Raw genomic sequence first — 26,282 nt, 5'->3', positions numbered from 1 at the left:
TTTAATATGGGTTAAACGAAATTTTCCTAACTTAATATGCTAGAAAGAAATATCCAAACTCAAGATAAATGCACATTTATTGAATTTTGTCGATTTGCAACCGCTTACGTGTCGTTAACAAGCTATCTAATGTTTTATTTAACGTTAGCAATTATATGGATTGATTTGTACGTGATAGACTATCTTTCTGTAGCAGTTATTAATTTAAACACCTAGCGAGCATTAGACACCATCTAATTTAGTTCAAAATGTAAGTCGTATGTCAAATGAATTTATTAACAGTGTTATCACATATCACCGACATCATACTCATGTCAACATGAATAGGCAACAACCAGAAAGTCATTAACACAAAATTAAATACATCTTTACTCTCTACAGTATAAATAAATAAAACAGGCGAGGTACCTGGTGCTCTGGAAGCATTATCATATCTTGTGTTAAAATTGACAACCGTCATGTAGAATTATATTCAGTTCGCCAACCATCGTAAACAATTTTCTTTGGTGACGTTGTCATTACTTCAGCATAATGACTATATTATGTTTGAGTTATTACTGTATACGTTTTTTTATCCTTTAGCAAATGATCATTATTTGTATCCTACATCACTTATCTCAAGAGCACCTATTTAAAAAATGTTTATCAAAGCAAGCACAAAACCAAACAAAGTAAGTAATTGTTACATACAAACGGTGGTGGATCGCCACATCATCAAACTATTTACGCTTACACTATGTACTTATGTGACGTTAACCTTATCATATATACCTAGCTCTTGAATTGTGGCGACAATGATTGCGATCTAGTCATCTTTATTTGGAGCTCTGCTGCCCCAGTCGGGGAAAGACTTTACTAAATAAAGCGCTGAAACAGCAGTAAATATAACATAAAGATTATGTAAGATTATTACATAACGGTTGCCGTATTGGTCAGATCCACCATGCAAAACTACGCATGGAATGTAGTTCTTTGAATTAGTATCTCTTACAGAAAAATCTTGTTGGGAGTCATATCTGTTCTTGCCTTGATGCCTTCGAAACAAAAAAAACATTTCCTTAAACATTGTCACAAGTATGGAACCCCCAGACGTAAATGCCTTGATCGCCTTTCTTACTAACTCTCTGCTACATGTAATGTATTGCTTTACGGAGACTCTAACCACTAAACATCTCAAAATACAGAAATACTCGAGAGAGTTCAAAACTACATTGTCCAGTGTAAACGTTTTGGTTTTGCAATATAAGTATTAATATGCTGATAAAACGAAATTGTAAAAAATCACACAAATGCTGTCATAAGAATAAAATTACTTTTCATTTCATGTAATATCAATCTATCTCTCGTTAACATGTCCCTTACAACATTTATTTATTTTCTTCATTTATTTACAGGTACCTGTAGTATTATCAATTGTAAGTAATCGATTAGGCCACTAGTTTGTTAGAAAGTTTCCTCATCATGTTTGCTCATATAATTTGTATTAATTATACCATGTATTTCATTACTTGAATAAATGCAGTTTAAACCAAAGATTATTTATTGCTTGAATTAGTGTAGGCGCTGTAATGGTAATCGTTTTATAAATAAGACTGATTACCGGAGTATACGGTTATCAAATTTATTTAAGCCATTGATGTTTGATATAATAAGGTCACAAGAGTTGTTTGTCTTGATAAATCTGAAGTATAACAGGATGTTTGAATTATCTTTCTTTGTATAAACAATCTGCAAATAGTTTCCCATAATTCCATGTTATTGGGTGAATAGTCAAATTTTGGGAGACAAGCCAGCACGTGTGTGCACAACAAAAAATTTGAATTCCCACCCTCCCGACCCCTATTAAACATTTGCGTCATTTTCTTTAGAGCATTGCTATTCAATAGTAAATTTGATTATGAATGCATATTATGTTTTATTATGTTACCAATACATGACTGGTCAGCAATTTCAAGATCATACTTCTTTTAGATTTCTTTTCTTTTAGTTTACACCAACTTCAGGGTTTACACTGCCTTGCAGGGACATTATAAGTCTGCTTAGTGTGTGTGGCCTGCATTAACCGCAGACTCATTCTGGAAATGTGTAGTATTTCTTTTCTCAATTGGACTGTAAGTATAGTCTTCGGACATATATCACAAGTGGAGAGGTGTACGTCTTATTACCAAAGACAACTTATTATCAAATTTAAAGTTAACTCATTCCCAATATATATTAGCCAGTGAATGTGGACAGTGGGTAGAGATACCGAATTGCTAAATGATGATTTACATGAATCCTTCATGATTATACGGTGAACATGACATCAAATATTTTTCTTTGTCACAGATTCTGGCAAGTTGGCAACATAACATGTTTCAATAAGCAAATACCCTATCTTAATAAAGTGGTACATGTATCATGAGTAGGTCAGCTTGGTTTTTCCAAAGTACATGATTCAGTGGTAAAGTAATAAAGGGGAAATAACTCTGGCAAGAGATGGATAGATCCAATGATGTTATGTGTTGGGTTGCACGGAATTCCCATGGGGCTCTTATTGATTAATAAGCAACTGATTGGACCACGGCGTGTTTTGCACAAGGGTTGTGTTCGCCTGATTTCCCGGGGAACGGTCCTATCTGGTTGCTGTTTTGTCCGGTCACCATGCTGGTGGGCATACAGCTGGAGATATCAATCTTTGCCAGAGTTTCAGAGGTACTTATTGATACATGTTATAGCCATCTAGTTTTGTGGACTTTTGAAAACAATCTGTGGCTTTCAATCCCATTACTGTGTTGGAGTTGTTTGTTTTAGAATAATGGTATTGATGTAAGGATTATCTGTTGTTTAAATAAGTAAAATGATCTAATTATTTACATAATCTTATTAATTCACTTTTACTGTATATAAAAGTTTTGTCAGCTGTTATTGACTATATTGTAAAAGCTGTAAATTAACTATATGTTTACAGTCTTGTCAGTTATTATTCACTTTATATTTACAGATTTGTTGATTATTATTTACTTTATTTTTACAGACTTGTCAGTTATTATTTACTTTATTTTTGCAGAGTTGTCAGTTATTATTTACTTTATTTTTACAGACTTGTCAGTTATTATTTACTTTATTTTTACAGTCTTGTTGATTATTATTTACTTTATTTTTACAGTCTTTTCAGTTATTATTTACTTTATTTTTGCAGACTTCTCAGCTCTTTATTGACTATATTTTTACAGACTTGTCAGTTATTATTCACTTTATTTTTACAGACTTGTCAGTTATCATTTACTTTATTTTTACAGTCTTGTCAGCTGTTATTGACTATATTTTTACAGTCTTGTCAGTTATTATTTACTTTATTTTTACAGTCTTGTCAGTTATTATTTACCTTATTTTTACAGTCTTGTCAGTTTTATTGACTATATTATAACAGTCTTGTCAGCTGTTATTGACTATATTATAACAGTCTTGTCAGCTGTTAATTGCCTATATCATAATAGCCTTGTCAGCTGTTATTGACTATATTATAATAGTCTTGTCAGTTGTTATTGACTGTATTATAACAGTCTTGTCAGCTGTTAATTGCCTATATCATAATAGTCTTATCAGCTGTTATTGACTATTTTATAATAGTCTTGTCAGTTTTTATTGGCTATATTGTAATAGTCTTGTCAGCTGTTATTGACTATATTGTAAAAGCTGTAAATTAACTTTATTTTAATAAAGCTGTTAATTGACTATATTTCAATAGACTTGTTATCTACTGATAAACGTTATATTATGATTTTTTCAGCTATTTATTGACCATATTTAATTGTGTTAGTCTTGTCAGCTGTAAATGGACTTTATGGAGTTTATCTTAATAGTCTTGCCAGCTGTTATTGACTATATTATAATAGTCTTGTCAGCTGTTATTGACTATGTTAAAATAGTCTTGTCAGCTGTTATTGACTATATTATAATAGTCTTGTCAGCTGTTATTGACTATATTATAATAGTCTTGTCAGCTGTTATTGACTATATTTTTACAGTCTTGTTAATTATTATTTACTTTATTTTTACAGTCTTGTCAGTTATTATTTACCTTATTTTTACAGTCTTGTCAGTTTTATTGACTATATTATAACAGTCTTGTCAGCTGTTATTGACTATATTATAATAGTCTTGTCAGCTGTTATTGACTGTATTATAACAGTCTTGTCAGCTGTTAATTGCCTATATCATAATAGTCTTATCAGCTGTTATTGAATATATTATAATAGTCTTGTCAGCTGTTATTGACTATTTTATAATAGTCTTGTCAGTTTTTATTGACTATATTATAAAAGTCTTGTCAGCTGTTATTGACTATATTTTTACAGTCTTGTTAATTATTATTTACTTTATTTTTACAGTCTTGTCAGTTATTATTTACCTTATTTTTACAGTCTTGTCAGTTTTATTGACTATATTATAACAGTCTTGTCAGCTGTTATTGACTATATTAAAACAGTCTTGTCAGCTGTTAATTGCCTATATCATAATAGTCTTGTCAGCTGTTATTGACTGTATTATAACAGTGTTAATTGCCTATATCATAATAGTCTTATATAGTCTTGTCAGCTGTTATTGACTATATTATAATAGTCTTATCAGCTGTTATTGAATATATTATAATAGTCTTGTCAGATGTTATTGACTATTTTATAATAGTCTTGTCAGTTTTTATTGACTATATTGTAATAGTCTTGTCAGCTGTTATTGACTATCTTGTAAAAGCTGTAAATTAACTTTATTTTAATAAAGCTGTTAATTGACTATATATCAATAGACTTGTTATCTACTGATAAACGTTATATTATGATTTTTTCAGCTGTTTATTGACCATATTTAATTGTGTTAGTCTTGTCAGCTGTAAATGGACTTTATGAAGTTTATCTTGATAGTCTTGTCAGCTGTAATTGACTATATTATAATAGTCTTGTCAGCTGTTATTGACTATATTATAATAGTCTTGTCAGCTGTTATTGACTATGTTAAAATAGTCTTGTCAGCTGTTATTGACTATATTATAATAGTCTTGACAGCTGTTTTTGACTATATTAAAATAGTCTTGTCAGCTGTTATTGACTATATTTTTACAGTCTTGTTAATTATTATTTACTTTATTTTTACAGTCTTGTCAGTTATTATTTACCTTATTTTTACAGTCTTTTCAGCTGTTAATTGCCTATATCATAATAGTCTTATCAGCTGTTATTGACTATATTATAATAGTCTTGTCAGCTGTTATTGACTATTTTATAATAGTCTTGTCAGTTTTTATTGATTATATTGTAATAGTCTTGTCAGCTGTTATTGACTATATCGTAAAAGCTGTAAATTAACTTTATTTTTACAGTATTGCCAGCTCTTTATTTATTTTATTATAAAAGACTTGTCAGCTGTTGATTAACTAAACATAAAAGTCTTGTCAGTTTTTTTAATTTACTTTATAATATTTGGTCTTGTAAGCTGTTAATTGACTATATTTCAATAGACTTGTTATCTACTGATAAACGTTATATTATGATTTTATCAGCTGTTAATTGACCGTATTTAATTGTGTTAGTCTTGTAAGCTGTAAATGGACTTTATGGAGTTTATCTTAATAGTCTTGTCAGCTGTAATTGACTATATTATAATAGTCTTGTCTGCTGTTATTGACTATATGTTACAATAGTCTTGTCAGCTGTTATTGACTATAATATAATAGTCTTGTCAGCTGTTATTGACTATGTTAAAATAGTCTTGTCAGCTGTTATTGACTATATTATAATAGTCTTGTCAGCTGTTATTGACTATATAATAATAGTCTTGTCAGCTGTTATTGACTATATTATAATAGTCCTATCAGCTGTTATTGACAATAGTATAATAGTCTTGTCAGCTGTTATTGACTATAGTATAATAGTCTTGTCAGCTGGTAATTGCCTAGTTTTGATAGTCTTGTCCGTTGTTATTGACACTTTCTTAACAGTCTATCAACTGTCAATTAACTGTATCATAAAAGTTCTTTCAGCTGTTATTTGACTATGCTGTATGAGACTTTTCAGCTGTTAGATAACTTCCTACGATAGTCCTCTCAGCTGATGATTGAGTATATCATCATTATCTTGTCAGCTGCTGTTTGCAAGACTTTGAGTAATGTTATTCAACATTTTCATTTATAACCATGGCAACAATATTTAATTGTTTAAAAAGAATCTTTCACTCGCATTTATCTAATATGCGATTGATGAAATCTATCCCGCACAATGTCGAATAAATCATAAATGACAGCCTTTTCGGTTTCAATTTCCAAATTGTAAGCTTTCGATAAATAATATCAGATGTTTAGGATATAAATAAAGAAAAAGTTAATTTTCGTCAAAAGTTAGAAAGTTTGTAAGACCTCTATTCTATGATACAAAACTTGTTGCACGACAGCGGCTTTTACATGTATAACAAACTACAGACAATTAATAAAGGATATAAGTTGTCAATATATACAAGCATCGCTGTCTGTATATGTTATTTAACCTTTTCACAACAGCAAGTGTCATGTGATGACACCGCTAGAAAGATGAAAGTAGATGAAAAAGAAAGAATGTAGGAAAGATGGGAAACAACAAAAGATTCCAAGTTTTGCAATGAGGACAGTTAATCAAGTTTGTAGACGACTCGAAAAAGACACCCTGATTCTGCAGGGGGCCCCAAATTACTCGCCTCTTACTATCATGCAGTGTGTGCAGAATCTGAACGTGTTTTTCTATTTTCTAAGGCATTGAAATAGCGTTTCACAGTGAAATTGTGTACCAAAATGTAAATTAAAATAGAAAAAAATACAACAACTATTTTACTATGCATGACTATTTATTATATAAGTGATACCATATATATAACACAGGATAACACATAAAAGAAAATAGTGAACTTTATAAGAGTAAATAAAAGAGTGGGATGCGCTTTTTATCCAAACTTTTCAGAAAGAAAGTTTCAACGACATTTTTTTCAAAATAAACCAATCACAAAAATAATGAAATAATGGAATAATGTTCTGGTACATACAATAACTGCATTTGATCTGAATATTAATGTAATCCCTTTATTCAACTTTATTTGGAGAAATAAACGTGGAAATTTTACTTGAACCAGTGATTGAGTTGCTATTTTTAATATTGAAAGAAGTTATTAACCCAATAAAAATTCGCAGGAGTCTTTAATCGCGAAAGAGTGTAGTCACAAAATAGAAATATAAGATATATTAATATACTTTTTCTCTTCATAAAATACAATATATACCTCCTTTCACTATCATACTACCGTTGTTCTGTTAAGCTAACGAGAAGCCAATGTGCCTTAGCAGTCACCTGAGTTAACATACAATTGTTACTTGTTATTGTGATGTGACAAAGAATAAAAGTTACATATATACAAAAGAGTCGTTTGACTGTAGATTTGCGTTTAAAAAAGAGTTTTGGGGAATGACCCACATATATCCATGTTTAGAGAGGCGCTAAATACCAGCATGAATAATTAAAAATGAATATATATTCTCTCCTTAACGGGGATTATTGATCCTCGAGTAATGCAATTCACTATTTGGACAAAACGCAATATGACCTGTTATGAACCCGCTCTACCAGAAGTATAGATTTGTATTCCAGTTTCTGACGATGAGTCAAAAACATGATTGTTTCAGGTTTTGCATTAAGTGACCCACTATGAGCCACCTGCTGTCAGTCCTTTCTTGAGTTTAAAAATTACCAAAGCACCAACCCATAAACTGTTGGTGAAAAACTACCGGTAAGTTACAGAGGAGAAGCATTATGAAGGTTTCTACACTTTGTGACTAATTACTGTCCAAACCCTCACTCCCTTGGAGGCAGACTTATTTTGAGTAACGATGATGATCCCTACCATCCCCATAATTGGTTAATAATTTCAATCAAAATTCATTAAAATCTGACGGTTTCTGAGAAGAAAATGTTATTATTAATGCACGACCACATCGCACAACATGACGATGGATGACAGGCGATCAAAATCTGTCACCTGGGTGACTCATGTATGCCATTTAGTTGTTGATTGATTTCGTCTCATTGAAAACAACGAATCCGTACGGGTCGGTGAAGGGTTTTAATACAATATTGCCGGGGTTAAGCGCTCGGGTTCTTGCTTTTTGTGCTACTGTATAAAACTATATAAACTGATGTAAAAAAAAATGGCTCCAAACTCGTTGCACTAATTTAAATATTTGATATGGTATAACTGTAGTATAAGCTTATACTTTTGAAGTAAATGATCTGTATTATATTCTGGATCTGGTCTGCTTCGAAATGGAAATCAACCATTTGTTGAGGTACTATTCTTCTTCGGGCAGGCAGTACTGACGGAATATCAGGTTGTTGTACTCCAAAACAGATTTAACTGACTCGAAATACACAGAGGATCCTGCATACCAAATTTTATGCTTTCCCTGGATGTCAAATATATCCCATGTTATTCCTGATGCAATGTCAGCAACGGAGAACTGTGGAAAGTAATCCCATATGAAGACATCGCGGATGTTCAACATAGTTGCTTCCTCTCTATCTTCAATGTGTGTCTTTAACTCGTTCTCTAGATCTGTCTCGTTAGGTCTTGCTTTCGAGAATTGATAATATACCGAGGTTTGTATGAATTTTCCATCTGGAGCTCCAGGAACCAAGCCTTTGGTGTAATTCTCTCCTACATTATATTGGAGACTGTTATATGAGTCTCTCTTAACCCAAACCTTCATGTCCTCCTTTGATTCCACATTATCAGCGAAGAAACTATGTGGCGTTAATCCCCTAAGATCTCCGTATGTAGTATCAACCAGCGACGTTGCGTAGTAATAATGATTCATTTTCTCAAACAGGGCACTTTCCTCTTCGTTGAAGTCAATGATTTCCAAATCGGATAGCAATTTCATCTCGGGGGTCAGTATCAGAAAGTCAAATTCTTCTTTCCGTCCGTAGATGTAAGCATTATCATATAGTATAGTGAACTCCGAACGGTTCTTTCTTTTCATTCCTCGTTCCTTTTTCCCCTTTCGAAATATCTTTCGGACTGGACTGGAAAGTCGAACGTCGATGTTTTCCTGTCTAACAATTTCCTCCCATACCGTTTGATAACCTCTACTAAGTTGTTTGATATTCGATACTTCTTCTGGTGTAGGGTTAAGTAGTTTTATTAGAAAGTTCGGGGTCAACCATGTCAATCCATACAATGCCGGAATTTCGTCTAAATGACCATAGCCCTGGATTGTGTGCGTCTGAAGAAAGATTTGTGCAAGAGATTCTGCTTCATACTTCTCCAAAAACTGCAAAAACGTCATGTTGAGTTCCTTTTTAAATACGTTTTCATCCGGACGAGGCATCAATTCACCGGAGTAATTTCCAAATAATTGCTGATGAACAGTTACGTATCGGTTAACCGCGGCAAGGAAGGCGTTTTCGATATCTTCAATAGTCGCATTCTCGGGCAAGCTTTGGGCGACAGGGATAAGTGTGTCTATATGTCCTGGAATAATGGCTGTAATAACAAATAAGAAACCATCATAATTTATAACCCATGAGAAAGCCGTATGGTTATTCTCAACACAAACATTCTTTACCAACGTCGCTCAGAGAATTACTGAGAGGATAACCTATCTAACGAATGTATTAATAGCAATTCCCTTGTATGATTAGATGCTGCCCCATCTTGTCTGTGTGGTGATGCTTATGAAACTGCTACACATTATCTTTTACAATGTCCAATGTATACTGATGAGAGACAAACTTTAATAAATGAGATTTTTGAAGTGTGTCCGGTTAATCTTGATACTAAAATACTTCTTAATTGAAGCACTATGTTAAACAATACTGAAAATAAATATGTACTTGATAGTGTTCTTAAATATATATACAACACAAGAAGACTTGTTAAATTAATCAAAACAATCTATAAATTTTGTTATATACAGTCATAACTGATAAAATACTGTCCCTAAACCATTATGTGATTCTACTGATTGTTATATCATACATTGATGTTTTAATATTATACACCTAAAGGATTAAGCTTTGGGTGCTGTTTTTACTGATGGGTGCAATAAAGTAAAACATAAATATGCTAAGTTTGAATGCTGTGTGTTCTGAATCTGGATTCTTCTCGAGTGGGTAGTATGTGAACGGTAGAGACCGTTAAAGACTTTTTGTCTGAAACTCATAGGATGAAAGATTTACTCATAGAACACTGGCAATTCATCTTACACTTACACTACATTTTCAAAATCTTCTAGCTGAATTGCCTCATTTTATTTTTTCATATTTTGTTGTTGTTGGTGTATCCCTTACTTGTTATCACTCCTACCAATGATATATATATTGATACTAAATGGTTCTATACTTTTAACTACTCAATGCAACAGCAGCAGGGTATGAACAGGGGGCATTAATGACTTTTTAATAAGAGCATTGTATAGCTAAAATTATCAATTAAATATTTATATGTAATTTAAACATACATGGAATTATCTCCCCTATACCATCTTTTATATATATGTCTTTGCTACTTATTATATATAATTTGCATTAATATTTTCTAACAAACCATTTCATTCATCTTTGTCTTTGTCATGTCAACCTCAAGAGAGAATTTATATAGGCCTAGCCTGCTGTTCAATCCTATTGTTTACTCAATAAAATATGATGAAATGAAGATGCTCCGTATGTGATTAATACGTGGAAATCATATCACTTTAAGTTTACATATTAAAGCATTTTGAACAAAGTAATTACTCAACACGGACGTAATGAACAACCTATGTAATTCCATGCCGTTGTTTTATCTAGCACTAAACTGCTTTCCATCTCGCACGTTCCATATAAACCTTCCAGACAGTACCTTCTTCTCAACAGGGCACATGTACATCCCTCCACATAAACACCCTAAATTAATTTCCACTTGCGTTCGTTATGCTTATCGCCACTTTTACATCCAATGAGTGTTTTTCATTACGTCACAGTAACATTTTCTATATTAACTTTCACTAAGCTCTTGAATATCACTTGTCAATTATTTCCTACGTAATCTTTCACTTTTGTTTAAACTTCCTTTCACTAACATATACTTTATTTCTTTACACTAACATATGCTGTATGCTTTGACTTAACTTTGACACAATACTTTTCTCAGACATATGCTACATAACCTTCGACTTAAACCTGAAACACAAGTCTGCATCATTTCCTTACATCAACATATTTTTCATAAAGTTCAACTTCCATAATGTCACATTACCTTCCAGATTAATGTTACACTATTCAACTAAAACATGCCTCATTTCCTTTTACTTACATTTCATTTTCTTACAATTATATAGCCTAAATTATCTTTGATTTAACTCTACTATATTGCGTTCCAATACTTTATAAACTACCTCATCTTTCATTTACAAATACAGCATTCCCTTACTATTACATATTCTACCTTTCGCTTAAATGTGCCACATTATGCATGCACTATACAGTGTAAATTACTTTTTATTTACCTGTTCTTATTAAATTATACTTGCCTCACCTTTCACTACTCCATATACCACATGCAACAAACAAATAAATATTTGACATGCTGAATCATTTCCATACAAATGTTCATTTGTAGAAACAATATTTTGATTGGCACATGCAGAGGCTTTCATTTCTGAATGTTAACTGCCCCTACATCATTTTTTGGCTATTTCTGCATAGCAACGCACTTTTCATACTATTGTAGTATATCTACACAAAAGCACTGAAAAAATCCACCAAGAAAGATAGTCCTAATTAAACAATATGACAGAAATTGGTATGTTAAGAGGCCAGGATTGACGCCCTAGTCTTTTGACTATTGACTTTTGAAAATTTCACGGTTATGTTACCTTGTCCCCTCCAAATTGTGACACCAGGTACCGGAAGTAGATTCCCAGCATCGTAAGTTTCTAGAAGTTCGTACAGCTCTGTGTGATCCGGTTGGGTATAACATGATCCCATCTCATGAACTACATCTCGGTAAGTAAGAGTCTTCGACTTTCCGCCTACTTTATCTTCCTTCTCAAACACTACAACGTTTCGGAATCCTGCCCTCTGAATAATATAAAACCATGAAATTGTATCATTTCAACGACTTTTTAGTTAATTTAAGCATACAAAAACTTTAAATCAACAAATGAGATAAAACTTAGCAATGCAACACATGTCTTATCGGTTGCTTATGCTTACAGCAAATAACCAACCACCACGACCCGTTCGGAAGTGATCGTCCGAACGAGAAAGGAGGGCCACTCCTTTATTTGAGTAAATAACAAATAGGTATCGAAGAGCTGTCTCCCATGCATAAAAGCTAGGGATAGGAAGAGTTACACGCCTTGATTTAAAAGCAGAGGATTGTGGGTAATCTGCATTGAGGGCGCCATTGATAAAAAATTGTAAACAGCGCGCCATTGTAAACATTTGTAAACAAAAAGGTCACACAGTACAGAACTATTGTGTTAACCATTCACCTAGTCTGGTATACCTTGGGTATTATTTGTTTGAAAATATATTAAAAGTCACCATACGGTGACCTTTTTCACTCATATATTCTTTTGGTTGTTTATGTGACATGCCGGAAAGTGCATAAAGTATATCAAACCTACAACTCTAGCGAGATTTAGACATTGTGGTATATTTGATCTTTCCATGCTTTGGCTTGTTAACGCTTTGGTGTGTGTTGTGTCACAGTATGCTGAGGTTGTGAATGTGGTATTCTACATGTATGTGTTGTGTCACAGTATGCTGGGGTTGTGAATGTGGTATTCTACATGTATGTGTTGTGTCATTGTATGCTGAGGTTGTGAATGTGGTAATTTACATGTATGTGTTGTGTCACTGTATTCTGAGGTTGTGAATGTGGTATTCTACATGTATGTGTTGTGTCACAGTATGCTGAGGTTCTGAATGTGGTATTCTACATGTATGTGTTGTGTCACAGTATGCTGGGGTTGTGAATGTGGTATTCTACATGTATGTGCTGTGGCACTGTATGCTGAGGTTGTGAATGTGGTATTCTACATGTATGTGTTTGTGTTCTAGAATGTGGTTTATTTCGTCCTTGTTTTGGAAATTTTGGAAAAACAACACCTCACGTGGGCTACATTTGACAAAGTATTTAATACTGGTCTGTTTAAATTAAAATACAGATTTCTAATAGACGACTTATAAAGTATATTTTCGCTTTTCAATCGAAAACATATTTCTCATGAATGCCATTAGGATGGAAATGTTACATTGAAATTCTCAGATTTGGCCTCGTAATTGCCAATTAAATAAACATGTTTTAAGTGTTTTTTGTCAACGCTTTAGATGTTCAACATTTTTTAATAATAAATAAGATGACTAATGATATTGTAATAAGCTGTAAGATAGCGGGACGAATTCACCGGTTGTAAATTTTATTTCGCTTGATAAATACATACATATGATGTTGGTATGTTGCGGTTGATTTGGTATTCAATAGCCTGCTCCGAATAACATGGTTTCTGTGAAAGAGGTCGACTGCTGTAGGACAAACTTACAACACAGTGTTTTGAAGATTCTTGTTTATGAAGACTATGGGCAAGCTTTATGATTGCCATCATGATCATTTGGAAAACATGGTTTTTCATGTGATATTAAGGCGGATTGTTTTATTTAATTCATTAACTTGCCTTGCGGTGTTTCTGTCGCTTACTCCACTTCCCCTATCAGCGGTATGATAACGTGAATTTGTTTCGATTTGAAATATATATAGATGGCGGGGGTCGTCGATAAAGCGAAGTACGCTTACCCTTTCAGAACACATGGCCCTTATATTTTCGTACTTTTTCAAGCATTTCCGTGTAAATATTTTCTTAGCTCATATTTTGCAATAGTAGTACTGATTTGAGTTCGAATTTTGGTTTTGCAGATTCTTAGGAATACTTGTTTTTTTGTGGGTTATTTTTAGGAATCTTTTGAGACATGGAATCCGGTTTAGTCGTCAATACAGATACTTACGATCGTGTGACCAGTTATCTCTAATCTATCTACATGTATTCATCATATTATCTTTCTTTTCCTTTTTCGAGTTCACAGTTTTAGTTAATATTTCTTTAGTTTTTGCGTTTTCGGTTGGAACAGTTCAGGTGGAACATACTTGGACTGAAGGTGGTTCACTGTACAACGGAAAAGGTATGCTAAAATAAGCACAATTTCGACTTCTATGCATTTGTGGGTCGTTATTCATATTTAATAATCGAGCTTGTTTGATTAAGAAACGCTGCCAATCAGCAATAATCAGCCATTAGTTATCGGCCAGGCACATCTAGATCCCTAACAGGCACATCTGGACCACTAACAGGCACATCTAGACCCCTGACAGGCACATCTAGACCCCTTACAGGTAAATCTAGACCCCTAACAGGCACATATAGACCCCTAACAGGCACACCTAGACCCCTACCAGGCACATGTAGACCCCTAATAGGAACATCTAGACCCCTGACAGGCACTCTAGACCCCTGACAGGCACATCTAGACTCCTAACAGGCACATCTAGACCCCTAACAGGCACATCTAGACCTCTAGCAGGCACATCTAGACCCCTAACATGCACATCTAGACACCTAACAGGAACATCAAGACCCCTAACAGACACATTAAGACCACTTACAGGCACATCTAGACCCCTAACAGGCACATTTAGACCTCTAGCAGGCACATATAGACCCCTAACAGGCATATCTAGACCCCTACCAGGCACATCTAGACTCCTAACAGGCACATCTAGACCCCTAACATGCACATCTAGACACCTAACAGGCACATCTAGACACCTAACAGGCACATCTAGACCTCTAACAGGCACATCTAGACCCCTAACAGGCATATATAGACCCCTAACAGGCATATCTAGACCCCTACCAGGCACATCTAGACTCCTAACAGGCACATCTTGACCCCTAACATGCACATCTAGACACCTAACAGGGACATCAAAACCCCTAACAGGCACAAATAGACCCCTAACAGGTACTGGCCGGATTTCCAAAAAGTCAATCTCTCTTTTCATCTGTGCCAACCGTTTTATTTCAGGTTCAATCATTTGAAAATGTTGAACAGGATAAACAAATTCGTCCATAATGGTAGAGAGATTTCATAGTCGGTTTTTATGCTAAAAAAAGAATCCCGCCATGTATTACATACATTTGAATCGGACTCTGTAAAAAGTGGTAATTTGAATTGTTCCTAACTATGACGTTACTATAGTAAGAATGATCTTTAAAATCAATGAAAGACTTAAATCTATATTTCTAAATCAACTTATCCTTTTCGGTTTGTTATTTAATATAAGTGTGCTATTGTTTTGGTCTGGTTATATTCATTCAATATTTTTCATTAAATGTTAAAATTTTCTATTTCGTTGATATAGTGTCATTTCTTTTAAAAGTTGATTCCGTTTAATGGGAGATTTGAAATCATTAAGTTCGTTTCTATTTTAATCAATTGTCATCTCTCCTATTCCATGGTACATGTACAAGCGATATTGTAAGACTATTCATCGTGAAACAGAGCCAGGTGAAGTTTTCGGGTAATAATAAAATAATAATAATTCTTATGTACCGCTTTATCTCAACCTAGTTCGTAGGGCGTATCAGAACGATTCACTTATTATTATCCGTGGTTATAGGGCCTTTGCACCCAGCCAATATCTTTCTCAACTCCCAGGGGAGCATTCGGCCGGTGCTGCCTTTTCGGCGCTCACAGGTAGCATTCATTTATTCTAGCACTGCCCAACCACGTACTTATTTACAGCTGAGTAGACTTGAACAAGAGAAGTACAGTATCTTGCTCAATCATACAACACAGTGCCGTGCCGTGACTCGAACCCACAACACTTCGGTCACGATCTCTCGGCGTCCTACCACTAGACTACCGTGCCTCCCTATAATCGATGACAGGAGGATCTCAATCATTCCTAGGATATGATGAAAGTGCCTTGCGGGGCCCACCTTGTTCCCACGGATCCATGTTTCACCAATTACTAATTGAACATATCCACACAAAACGACCATTTCGTGACAGTCGTACCATCCCAGGTATACAGATTGTTAAAGGTTATTTAAGATGTATTTGATGAAACTGATGAACCTTAAACTACTTGGTACCTAGTATAACAACGATTTATATCCATTTGACCTAGTACGTTTACATATACCTCTGTGCATTACTGAATGTAGAGTATACTAAAATCAATATAAACTAAAAACTGATTATATCTTGTTTACTGGAAACCTAGAGTAGAAAACGTTCTATATATCAATTTAAAATGTTATATCGTAGAAATATAGGTAATTGACGATAATGCGTAGCAGTTCCACTACTTGAACATTCTGATATCACTTTTACATTTGCTGTGAACATACAGGTTTATTCAGGCGATAGAGATTGAAGTTGGTAAACACTTACTTAGTCATCAGAATGATATTCATGGGAAGTTTCACATCAAAATACACAGCCTTTTAAATGAATATACGGCGATATGAAATTGACGACAGTGCAAAATAATGATGAGAACTGATCAGAAGAATTTGAATGCCCCATACTCTCTAGGACAGGGCATAACATCAATGACCGACTGAAGTTATACAATATCAAAAACAGGTTTTAACTAATCATCATATGACCACAGAATCTGTTGAAATGTTCTATTTCGTTGATATAGTGTCATTCCTTTTAAGAGTTGATTCCGTTTAATGGGAGGTTTGAAATCATTAAGTTCGTTTCTATTTCAATCAATTGTCATCTCTCCTATTCCAACATACATGTACAAGCGATATTGTAAGACTGTTCATCGTGAAACAGAGCCAGGTGAAGTTTTCGGGTAATAATAAAATAATAATAATTCTTATGTACCGCTTTATCTCAACCTAGTTCGAAGGGCGTAGCAAAGTGATTCACTAATTATTATCCGTGGTTATAGGGCCTTTGCACCCAGCCAATATCTTTCTCAACTCCCAGGGAAGCATTCGGCCGGTGCTGCCATTTCGGCGCTCACAGGTAGCATTCATTAATTCTAGCACTGCCCAACCACGTACTTATTTACAGCTGAGTAGACTTGAACAAGAGAAGTACAGTATCTTGCTCAATCATACAACACAGTGCCGTGCCGTGACTCGAACCCGCAACCCTTCGGTCACGATCTCTCGGCGTCCTACCACTAGACTACCGTGCCTCCCTATAACCGATGACAGGAGGATCTCAATCATTCCTAGGATATGATGAAAGTGCCTTGCGTACCTTGTTCCCACGGATCCGTGTTTATCCAATTATAAATTGAACATATCCACACAAAACGACCATTTCGTGACTTGACGTACCATCCCATGCATACAGATTGTTAAAGGTTATTTAAGATGTATTTGATGAAACCGTTGAACCTTAAACTACTTGATACCTAGTATAACAACGATTTATATCCATTTGGCCTAGTACGTTTATATATACCCTTGTGCAATACTTAATGTAGAGTATACTAAAATCAATATCAATTAAAAACTGATTATATCTTGTTTACTGGAAACCTAGAGTAGAAAACGTTCTATATATCAATTTAAAATGTTATATCGTAGAAATATAGGTAATTGACGATAATGCGTAGCAGTTCCACTTCTTGAACGCACTGATATCAATTTTAAATTTGCTGTGAACATACAGGTTTATTCAGGCGATAGAGATTGAAGTTGGTAAACACTTACTTAGTCATCAGAATGATATTCATAGGAAGTTTTACGTTAAAATACACAGCCTTTTAAATGAATATACGCCTATATGAAATTGACGACAGTTGATCACAAGAATGTGAATGCTCCATACTCTCTAGGACAGGGCATAATATCATTGACCGATTGAAGTCATACAATATCAATAAAAGGATTTAACTAATCATCATATGACCATTTTCATATTCTACTGTGTATCAGCCCTACACCTCCATATTAGTTCGAATGTTGATATGGGTCGATGTTTGACCACAGATTCTGAGGAGATACCAAAACATACGAAAAGACAACAAGAACAATTTTCATTTAGGTGTTTAAGCACCAACCGTATCACTAGAATAATGAAATAATCGGACGTAGGTCTTGTTAGAATTTGAAAGTGGTTGGATATGAATGTTGTGTTGTTGTTAACCTGTTGTTTCAGTATATGATTGTATACATCTTCTTGTTTATCTGTTGTGTCTTTATCTGATTTTATATATTATCTTGTTAATCTGTTGTTCCTGTATATGATTTTGTATATTTTCTGAATTATCTATTGTTTCTTAATTTGATTTTATATATCTTCTTGTTAACCTGTTAATTCTGTATCTGATTTTGTATATTTTCATGTTTACCTGTTGTTTCTGTATATGATTTTATATCTTTTCTTGTTAACCTGTTGTTTCAGTATATGATTGTATACATCTTCTTGCTTATCTGTTGTGTCTTTATCTGATTTTATATATTGTCCTGTTAACCTGTTGTTTCTGTATGTGATTTTATATATCTTCTTGTTAACCTGTTGTTTATGTATCAGACTTTATATATTGTCTTGTTAACCTGTTGTTATATGATTTTGTATATTTTCTTAATTATCTATTGTTTCTTAATTTGATTTTGTATATTTTCTTGTTAACCTGTTGCTTCTATATATGCTTTTGCATATTTTCTTGTTAACTTGTTGTTTCTGTATATGATTGTGTATATTTTGCTATTAACCTGTTGTGACTGTATATGATTGTGTATATTTTCTTGCTAACCAGTTGTTTCAATATATGATTTTATATATCTTCTTAATTATCTTTTGTTTCTTAATTTGATTTTGTATATTTTCTTGTTAACCTGTTTTTTTTGTATGTGATTTTATATATTTTCTTGTTAACCTGTTGTTTCTGTATGTGATTTTATATATTTACTTGTTAACCTGTTTTTTCTATATTTGCCTTGGTATATTTTCTTGTTAACCTCTTGCTTCTGTATATGTTTTTTATATTGTCTTGTTAACCAGTTGTTTCTGTATCTGATTTTATATATTGTCTTGTTAACCTGTTCTTTCTGTATATGATTTTGCAAATTTTCTTAAATATCTATTGTTTCTTTATATGATTTTGTATATTTTCTTGTTAACCTGTTTTTCTGTATATGATTGCATATATTTTCTTGTTAACCTGTTGTTTTGTATATAATTTTGTATATTTTCTTGTTTACCTGTTGTTTCTGTATATGATTTTGTATATTTTCTTGTTTACCTGTTGTTTCAGTATATGATTGTATACATCTTCTTGTTTATCTGTTGTGTCTTTATCTGATTTTATATATTGTCTTGTTAACCTGTTGTTTCTGTATGTGATTTTATATATCTTTTCTCGTTAACCTGTTGTTTATGTATCAGATTTTATATATTGTCTTGTTAACCTGTTGTTTCTGTATATGATTTTGTATATTTTCTTAATTATCTATTGTTTCTTTAAATGATTTTGTATATTTTCTTGTTAACCTTTTTTCTGTATCTGATTTTATATATTGTCTTGTTAACCTGTTGCTTCTATATATGCTTTTGTATATTTTCTTGTTAACCTGTTTTTTCTGTATATGATTGCATATATTTTCTTGTTAACCTGTTGTTTCTGTATATACTTTTGTATATTTTCTTGTTTACCTGTTGTTTCTGTATATGATTTTATATCTCTTCTTGTTAACCTGTTGTTTCAGTATATGATTGTATACATCTTCTTGTTAACCTGTTGTTTATGTATCTGATTTTGTATATTTTCTTGTTTACCTGTTGTTTCAGTATATGATTGTATACATCTTCTTGCTATCTGTTGTGTCTTTATCTGATTTTATATATTGTCTTGTTAACCTGTTGTTTCTGTATGTGATTTTATATATCTTTTCTTGTTAACCTGTTGTTTATGTATCAGATTTTATATATTGTCTTGTTAACCTGTTGTTTCTGTATATGATTTTGTATATTTTCTTAATTATCTATTGTTTCTTTAAATGATTTTGTATATTTTCTTGTTAACCTTTTTTTCTGTATGTGATTTTATATATTTTCTTGTTAACCTGTTGTTTCTGTATGTGATCTTATATATTTTCTTGTTAACCTGTTGTTTTTGTATATGATTGTGTATATTTTGCTATTAACCTGTTGTTACTGTATATGATTGTATATATTTTCTTGTTAACCTGTTGTTTCTGTATGTGATTTTATATATCTTTTCTTGTTAACCTGTTGTTTATGTATCAGATTTTATATATTGTCGTGTTAACCTGTTGTTTCTGTATATGATTTTGTATATTTTCTTAATTATCTATTGTTTCTTTAAATGATTTTGTATCTTTTCTTGTTAACCTTTTTTTCTGTATGTGATTTTATATATTTCTTGTTAACCTGTTGTCTATGTATCTGATTTTGTATATTTTCTTGTTTACCTGTTGTTTCTGTATATGATGTTATATATTTTCTTAATTATCTATTGTTTCTTAATTTGATTTTATGTATCTTTTTGTTAATCTGTTGTTTCTGTATATGATTTTATCCATCTTCTTGTTAACCTGTGGATTCAGTAAAGAATTTAATATATCTTCTTGTTAACCTGTTGTTTCAGTATATGATTTTACATATCTTCTTGTTAACCTCTTGTTTCAGTATATGATTGTAGACATCTTATTGTTTACATGTTGTGTCGGTATCTGATTTTGTATGTTTTCTTATAAACCTGAGGTTTCTGTATGTGATTTCATATATTGTCTTGTTAACCTGTTGTTTCTGTATCTGATTTTATATATTGTCTTGTTAACCTGTTGTTTCTGTATATGATTTTGCATATTTTCTTAATTATTTATTGTTTCTTTGTATGATTTTGTATATTTTCTTGTTAACCTGTTTTTTTCTGTATATGATACATATATTTTCCCCTTAGCCTGTTGTTTCTGTATGTGATTTTATATATTTTTCTTGTAAACCTGTTTTTTCTATATATGCCTTAGTATATTTTCTTGTTAACATGTTGTTTCTGTATATGATTGTATATATTTTGCTATTAACCTGTTGTTACTGTATATGACTGTGTATGTTTTCCTATCAACCTGTTGTTGGTGTATATAATTTTGTATATTTTCTGATAAACCTGTCATTTCTGTATGTGATTTTATATATTTTCTTGTTAACCTGTTTTTTCTATATATGCCTTGGTATATTTTCTTGTTAACATGTTGTTTCTGTATATGATTGTATATATTTTGCTATTAACCTGTTGTTACTGTATATGACTGTGTATGTTTTCCTATCAACCTGTTGTTGGTGTATATAATCTTGTATATTTTCTTATAAACCTGTCGTTTATGTATGTGATTTTATATATTTTCTTGTTAACTTGTTATTTCTGTATAAGAATTTATACATTTTCATGTTATCCTGTTGTTTCTGTATATGATTTGTATATTTGTTCATGTTGTTTTGACGATGTCTCACTTTCCAAGATACAAATTCATTCCGTTTTTCGGATATTTTTTTACATTAATTAACAGTGTAATCCGACAATCTTAAAAGTGTAAAAAAATACGATAGCCTTATGTTTAAAAAGTAGGTACGTGAACATACATATATAGAGTTATACCCTGTTACAGTGCAAAACCAACCTTCAGTTTCAAAGCCATGTGAACACCAGCAGGTCCAGCCCCTACAATGGCGATCCTATCATCGAAACTTTCAGGCCCTAAGATAGAGGGAAATCCCGGCTCCGAAATTTCTATTTCTTCTTCTGAGGACGATGAGGACGACGAGGACGATGAACTTGAATCGTGATTTTGATTATGCTTACGACCTCTTGCGACTATAAACGAAATATATTCAAACAGAATAGGTTATATACAAAAAACAGAAATACTCATAATGAGGTAGTTAAAGGAAATACACAGTTTTAGACAGACTTAAAAATCCAATTCATAATAAAATATTATTAATTCTTATTAAAGATCGTAACATAATTTTTCTTCTGACACCTTCACTATACTTATAATCTAACTATTTAGCGTTACTAGTAACATAACAACACTAAACAATTAAATATCTAAATTATTAAATCACTCAACACTTTTCTATTAAAGGGACATCACGTGAAAAGGCGTTTTTTTTTTTAATGAATGTATGTATTGTATGCACTTCCACTTATGTTACCTCGCTATCCCCATATTCATAGTCCGTTCCAAATGTCCAGTTTGACCACTTGAATTGTTCGGGAAAGCCCTGCTAAAAATAGCGCCGATAACGTCACCTGACTAGGCAGTTAGTTGAGCGATATGAAACGCTTTCCAAAGGGGCCCCCAGAGAGGGGCCGCCAGGCAACTGCAACTTCTTACCGCACTATGAAACCAAGTTATATCATTTCTAAGTCCGTATTCAAACTTATTGAACAGTAATTATTCATCATTAGAAGTTAATTGCACACTTGCCAATGAATTTAAATGTATTTAGCTTTAAACATAAATGTGTTGCCAATAACATTAAACAAGGGATGGGGCACAAGTTTTCACAATTTATCACAGCCTTCTCCCGTCATACATTTACAATTAAATGTCAACAATGATAATAGGCATAAACATAAAGTAGATATATTTAAATATATATTGAATTTAGTACCGGAATGTGGCCGGTACAGCTGTGCGGGGCTAAACAAAGGGACAAACTTTCTGATTTTTTTTTATATATTGCCGGGGCAGAGGAGGCCGGGTTTTCATATTAGTACTAATTTAAATCTTGAATGTAAAAACAAAAATAATCGTTTAATTCAGCAATATAATTAAATCATACCATTTTATTGAACCCGGTAATATTATAAATTATGTAAATCCGGTGACCCAGAAAATACGCCGTGGGCCATCTCAACAGTTATCCCTTGGAGGGCCTCATGGCAAAATCAAACTAACCAGTCACTTATCCCTTCCTTTCGCATAAACCACTGTATGATTATAGAAACACAAAGTAAACTCTCTCCAATACATGCCCATTAACATATTAAACTAAGTTCATCTATGTTCAAACTCAGACAAAGATACTAGCGAGCTTAATAGTGTTAGATATTTATTCATAACATAAACAGCGCTAGCATTTCTGTCGATTCCATTTCAGCTTAACCGGCTATCCGGAAGAATACATGCACCGTACTAACTGCTACGGCAGTTATTTTCTCCTTTGAATACTGCCCACCTGCAATAATGATTCCGTAACGTACTCCTTGCGCTATCTTTTGACCATTTGGCAACTTTTCGTTTCGTAGCTGACACGGTACAACACTTTTCTTTCGCTTACTTCACACGGCCAGTCATTTTGTTTACAAAGAAATGGTGTGTTATGCGCATGCGCTAGTAGAGGGAAATCCCTGAACAAAACGTTGGTCAGACAGGTAGAAATACCGATAATTTTCTTAGATTTAATCATTTTTATGAATCTATTTCAGCAAAATCCGATCGTTATTTTCCATAAGGAGTCTCACTTGATATGTTGACGTAGTATTTGAAAAAAAGACAAAAAATAAAGTTACTTCACCGTGATGCCCCTTTAACATATTTAAAAGTTGGTTTTTAGATCTTCTATGCTTAATTAGCGACTGAGCATATAGTTCAATTAAAAAGACGATATGGTACAGACAAAATGAGGTAAATCGTAAATTAAAAAAGGCTTATATGGTACAATTGATAAGACACATACAAATGTATGGTAAAATAAAAAGACGTTAATGGTACAATTAAGAGGACATTAGTGTAAAATAGGTATCGGTCGATACTACGTTCTCTGGACCATATAATCACTTACTCACCTCAACAAAAGTCCATAGTATATAAGTATTTCATACAATATTCGATGTTTTCTGATTTTATTGAGCTTTAACACTTTGTCTTAAAACTACCTTCCAAATACATGTTCGCTAAGACGTTTGAAATAGTGAATACAATATAGTGAATATAGACTTACTTTCCAACAACTCAATGAGATCTCGCTCTAAAGGTGGCATCCCTCCAATCGCCTATACAATAATAACAAAAAATGTCTAAATAAAATCATAATTAAGAAAGTGATATAACCATATATCTGAAACTATAATACTAAACGCTTTTTTTAATAATCGTCCATTTCTTCAAAAACTTAAGTTTCAAAATAATAAAGGAGAAATCAATTACTCATAATAGAAAATAGAAAAAAGTATTATAATTAAATATACAGATATTAAAAATTCATTGTATATTATAGAATAACGGGCAAATAATAATGATAAGCTTTATGCAAAAAAGCAAACACAATAACCTGATGCTGTTTCATATAAAATTGTTAACAAAATGTAACAGTTTGATAATTTAACGATACCAGAGCATAAAATAACGATAAATATGTACAGTATATGTGAACCTACCTGAAAACACCCGACTAGGATACACATCAGCATCACAAGCGTCCCCATCATGCTGTTGTGTGCGCCGTGTCAAGAAGTTGAAATAAACTTGTTAAACCAGTACGCATCTAGATATAATGTCTTTAAAGGGCGTGTTGATATCCACTTAGGCGTCAACTGTTTACCTGTTGACATTTGCGAAATGTTGTTTATATGAACACACACGCTAATTTCTAGAGTTCATCTATTCATACGCATCGGGATAGAATTCCCGTACTTTTGTGTTATTATTTTAAAGTTGGCTATGAACACTCTGAACCTTATTTTTCAGTTGTATTACATAATAGGATTGGAAATGACTTCAGAAAGATTCAGTTAATAAGATTACATTTGAGTTTTGTTTCTTTTTGCTGCTGTTCTATCCACGTGTTTATCAGGTATTCAAGGTCTTGGTATGAATATTACGATCATTGTGATGGATTTCAACGGCTGACGGATATATTAACAACAAAAGATTTCGTGAGATGCAGGTTGATGAAAACTATTGTCTCAATAATTATCTGAAAGAAAAATAATATATTTGCTTCAATGAAATTAGATCTTAGTGTTATAGTATGCTCATTAGTATGAGTTGGGGTTTCTTTATTACTAGCATCACTTTGATTTCATCTAGATTAACATGGCGGGTATCTTCAATGAAGAAGGAAACGCTGACCATTCCGAAACACTTGGTCTTAATATCCTTGACCTTGGTCTTGATATTCTATCATTTGTGCATATTCTGCACTACTTTTATGGATTTTGGGTTTGAATTCCAACAAATTTATTCACTTTCCAAATACAAAGTTATCTTAACAGAACGTAGGTTTTAAGAATTACGTGTAATACGAAATGTACCGTTAGTTTAAATTATATTGCCAATATATTACAATAGAAATAATAATAAACATAATACCAGGCTTCGAAAAAATTACAGATTACTAACATTTATCCGTCTTCTTACATTCGTTAAACGGCCATAGGACGGCATTGAGTGTTGTTGCATTAATACTTACAGGAAAAGAAGAGAAGGGATTCAAGACAGTTAGAAAATAGAGTTGGCTGAGGGGAGCGAATATATATCATGGTTACGCTATGGCGCTGTACAAACAGAATGTGTCAAAACATTTCCAATCGTCCATACAGTGTACCGTACAAAAGTACAGCGTACTTAAGTGGTGCTTGTCATGTGTGTGACCCTTTACTACTCCGATATATCGGAAAAAACTAATTTATTGCAATCTCCATTTTTGAAAAAGAATCAGATAACAAACCTGAGGGGGCCTAGTAATTTGTAAGAACCTGTGTCATATCCCTTTGACAGTTAAATGTCAATAAAATATGTATGTATGAACTAGCCCGTCACCCTGTCTATTAAGGCCGACTAGTCGTGACACAAGGGTATCAGACCGGACAAGCTCATCTGAATATAACATAAAAGCAAATATTAGCACTAGAAAACTATTTTTTTAAATAGTTTCGAGTTACCTATTAAATGTTGGACACAGTAAAAAGTATTCTCATTATACTGAATTGACACATTCGTACTACCATATGGTAGAATATTAACATTTTTGTCGTTGTATAGGTTACCTGGGATTACTAAACCATGGTAGTACTGGTTCTTTTTATCCTCAAGGTCCTGTGCCTGTAGTTTATATCTAATGATTAATATATGCTTTGCATTATCAATAAGCAAGAAATAACAGTCACAAACCTTAACACATGGTACAGATATGTATGATATATTAGCGATAGCATGTAGATACTATCGGTCTGAT

At 32.8% G+C, this 26,282-nt stretch overlaps 1 protein-coding gene across 1 annotated transcript; it reads right to left on the bottom strand.

The window, feature by feature from the left end:
• Positions 1-6,846: 6,846 nt before the first annotated feature.
• On the bottom strand, positions 6,847-24,565 carry LOC110455300 (polyenoic fatty acid isomerase-like). Its single transcript, XM_021505350.1, has 5 exons — positions 24,484-24,565; positions 24,048-24,099; positions 21,716-21,909; positions 11,909-12,113; positions 6,847-9,537 (listed from the first exon to the last, which is right to left on the bottom strand). The coding sequence occupies exons 1-5, from the start codon at positions 24,532-24,534 to the stop codon at positions 8,345-8,347; spliced, it is 1,695 nt and encodes a 564-aa protein (XP_021361025.1). The 5' UTR covers positions 24,535-24,565; the 3' UTR covers positions 6,847-8,344.
• Positions 24,566-26,282: the final 1,717 nt, after the last annotated feature.

The sequence above is a fragment of the Mizuhopecten yessoensis genome, unplaced genomic scaffold (genome assembly GCF_002113885.1).
Source record: "Mizuhopecten yessoensis strain PY_sf001 unplaced genomic scaffold, ASM211388v2 scaffold8195, whole genome shotgun sequence".
In the NCBI taxonomy this organism is placed as follows: domain Eukaryota; kingdom Metazoa; phylum Mollusca; class Bivalvia; order Pectinida; family Pectinidae; genus Mizuhopecten; species Mizuhopecten yessoensis.
Note: the sequence above shows the minus strand (reverse complement) of the source record. Positions and strands in the feature narration are given on the sequence as shown.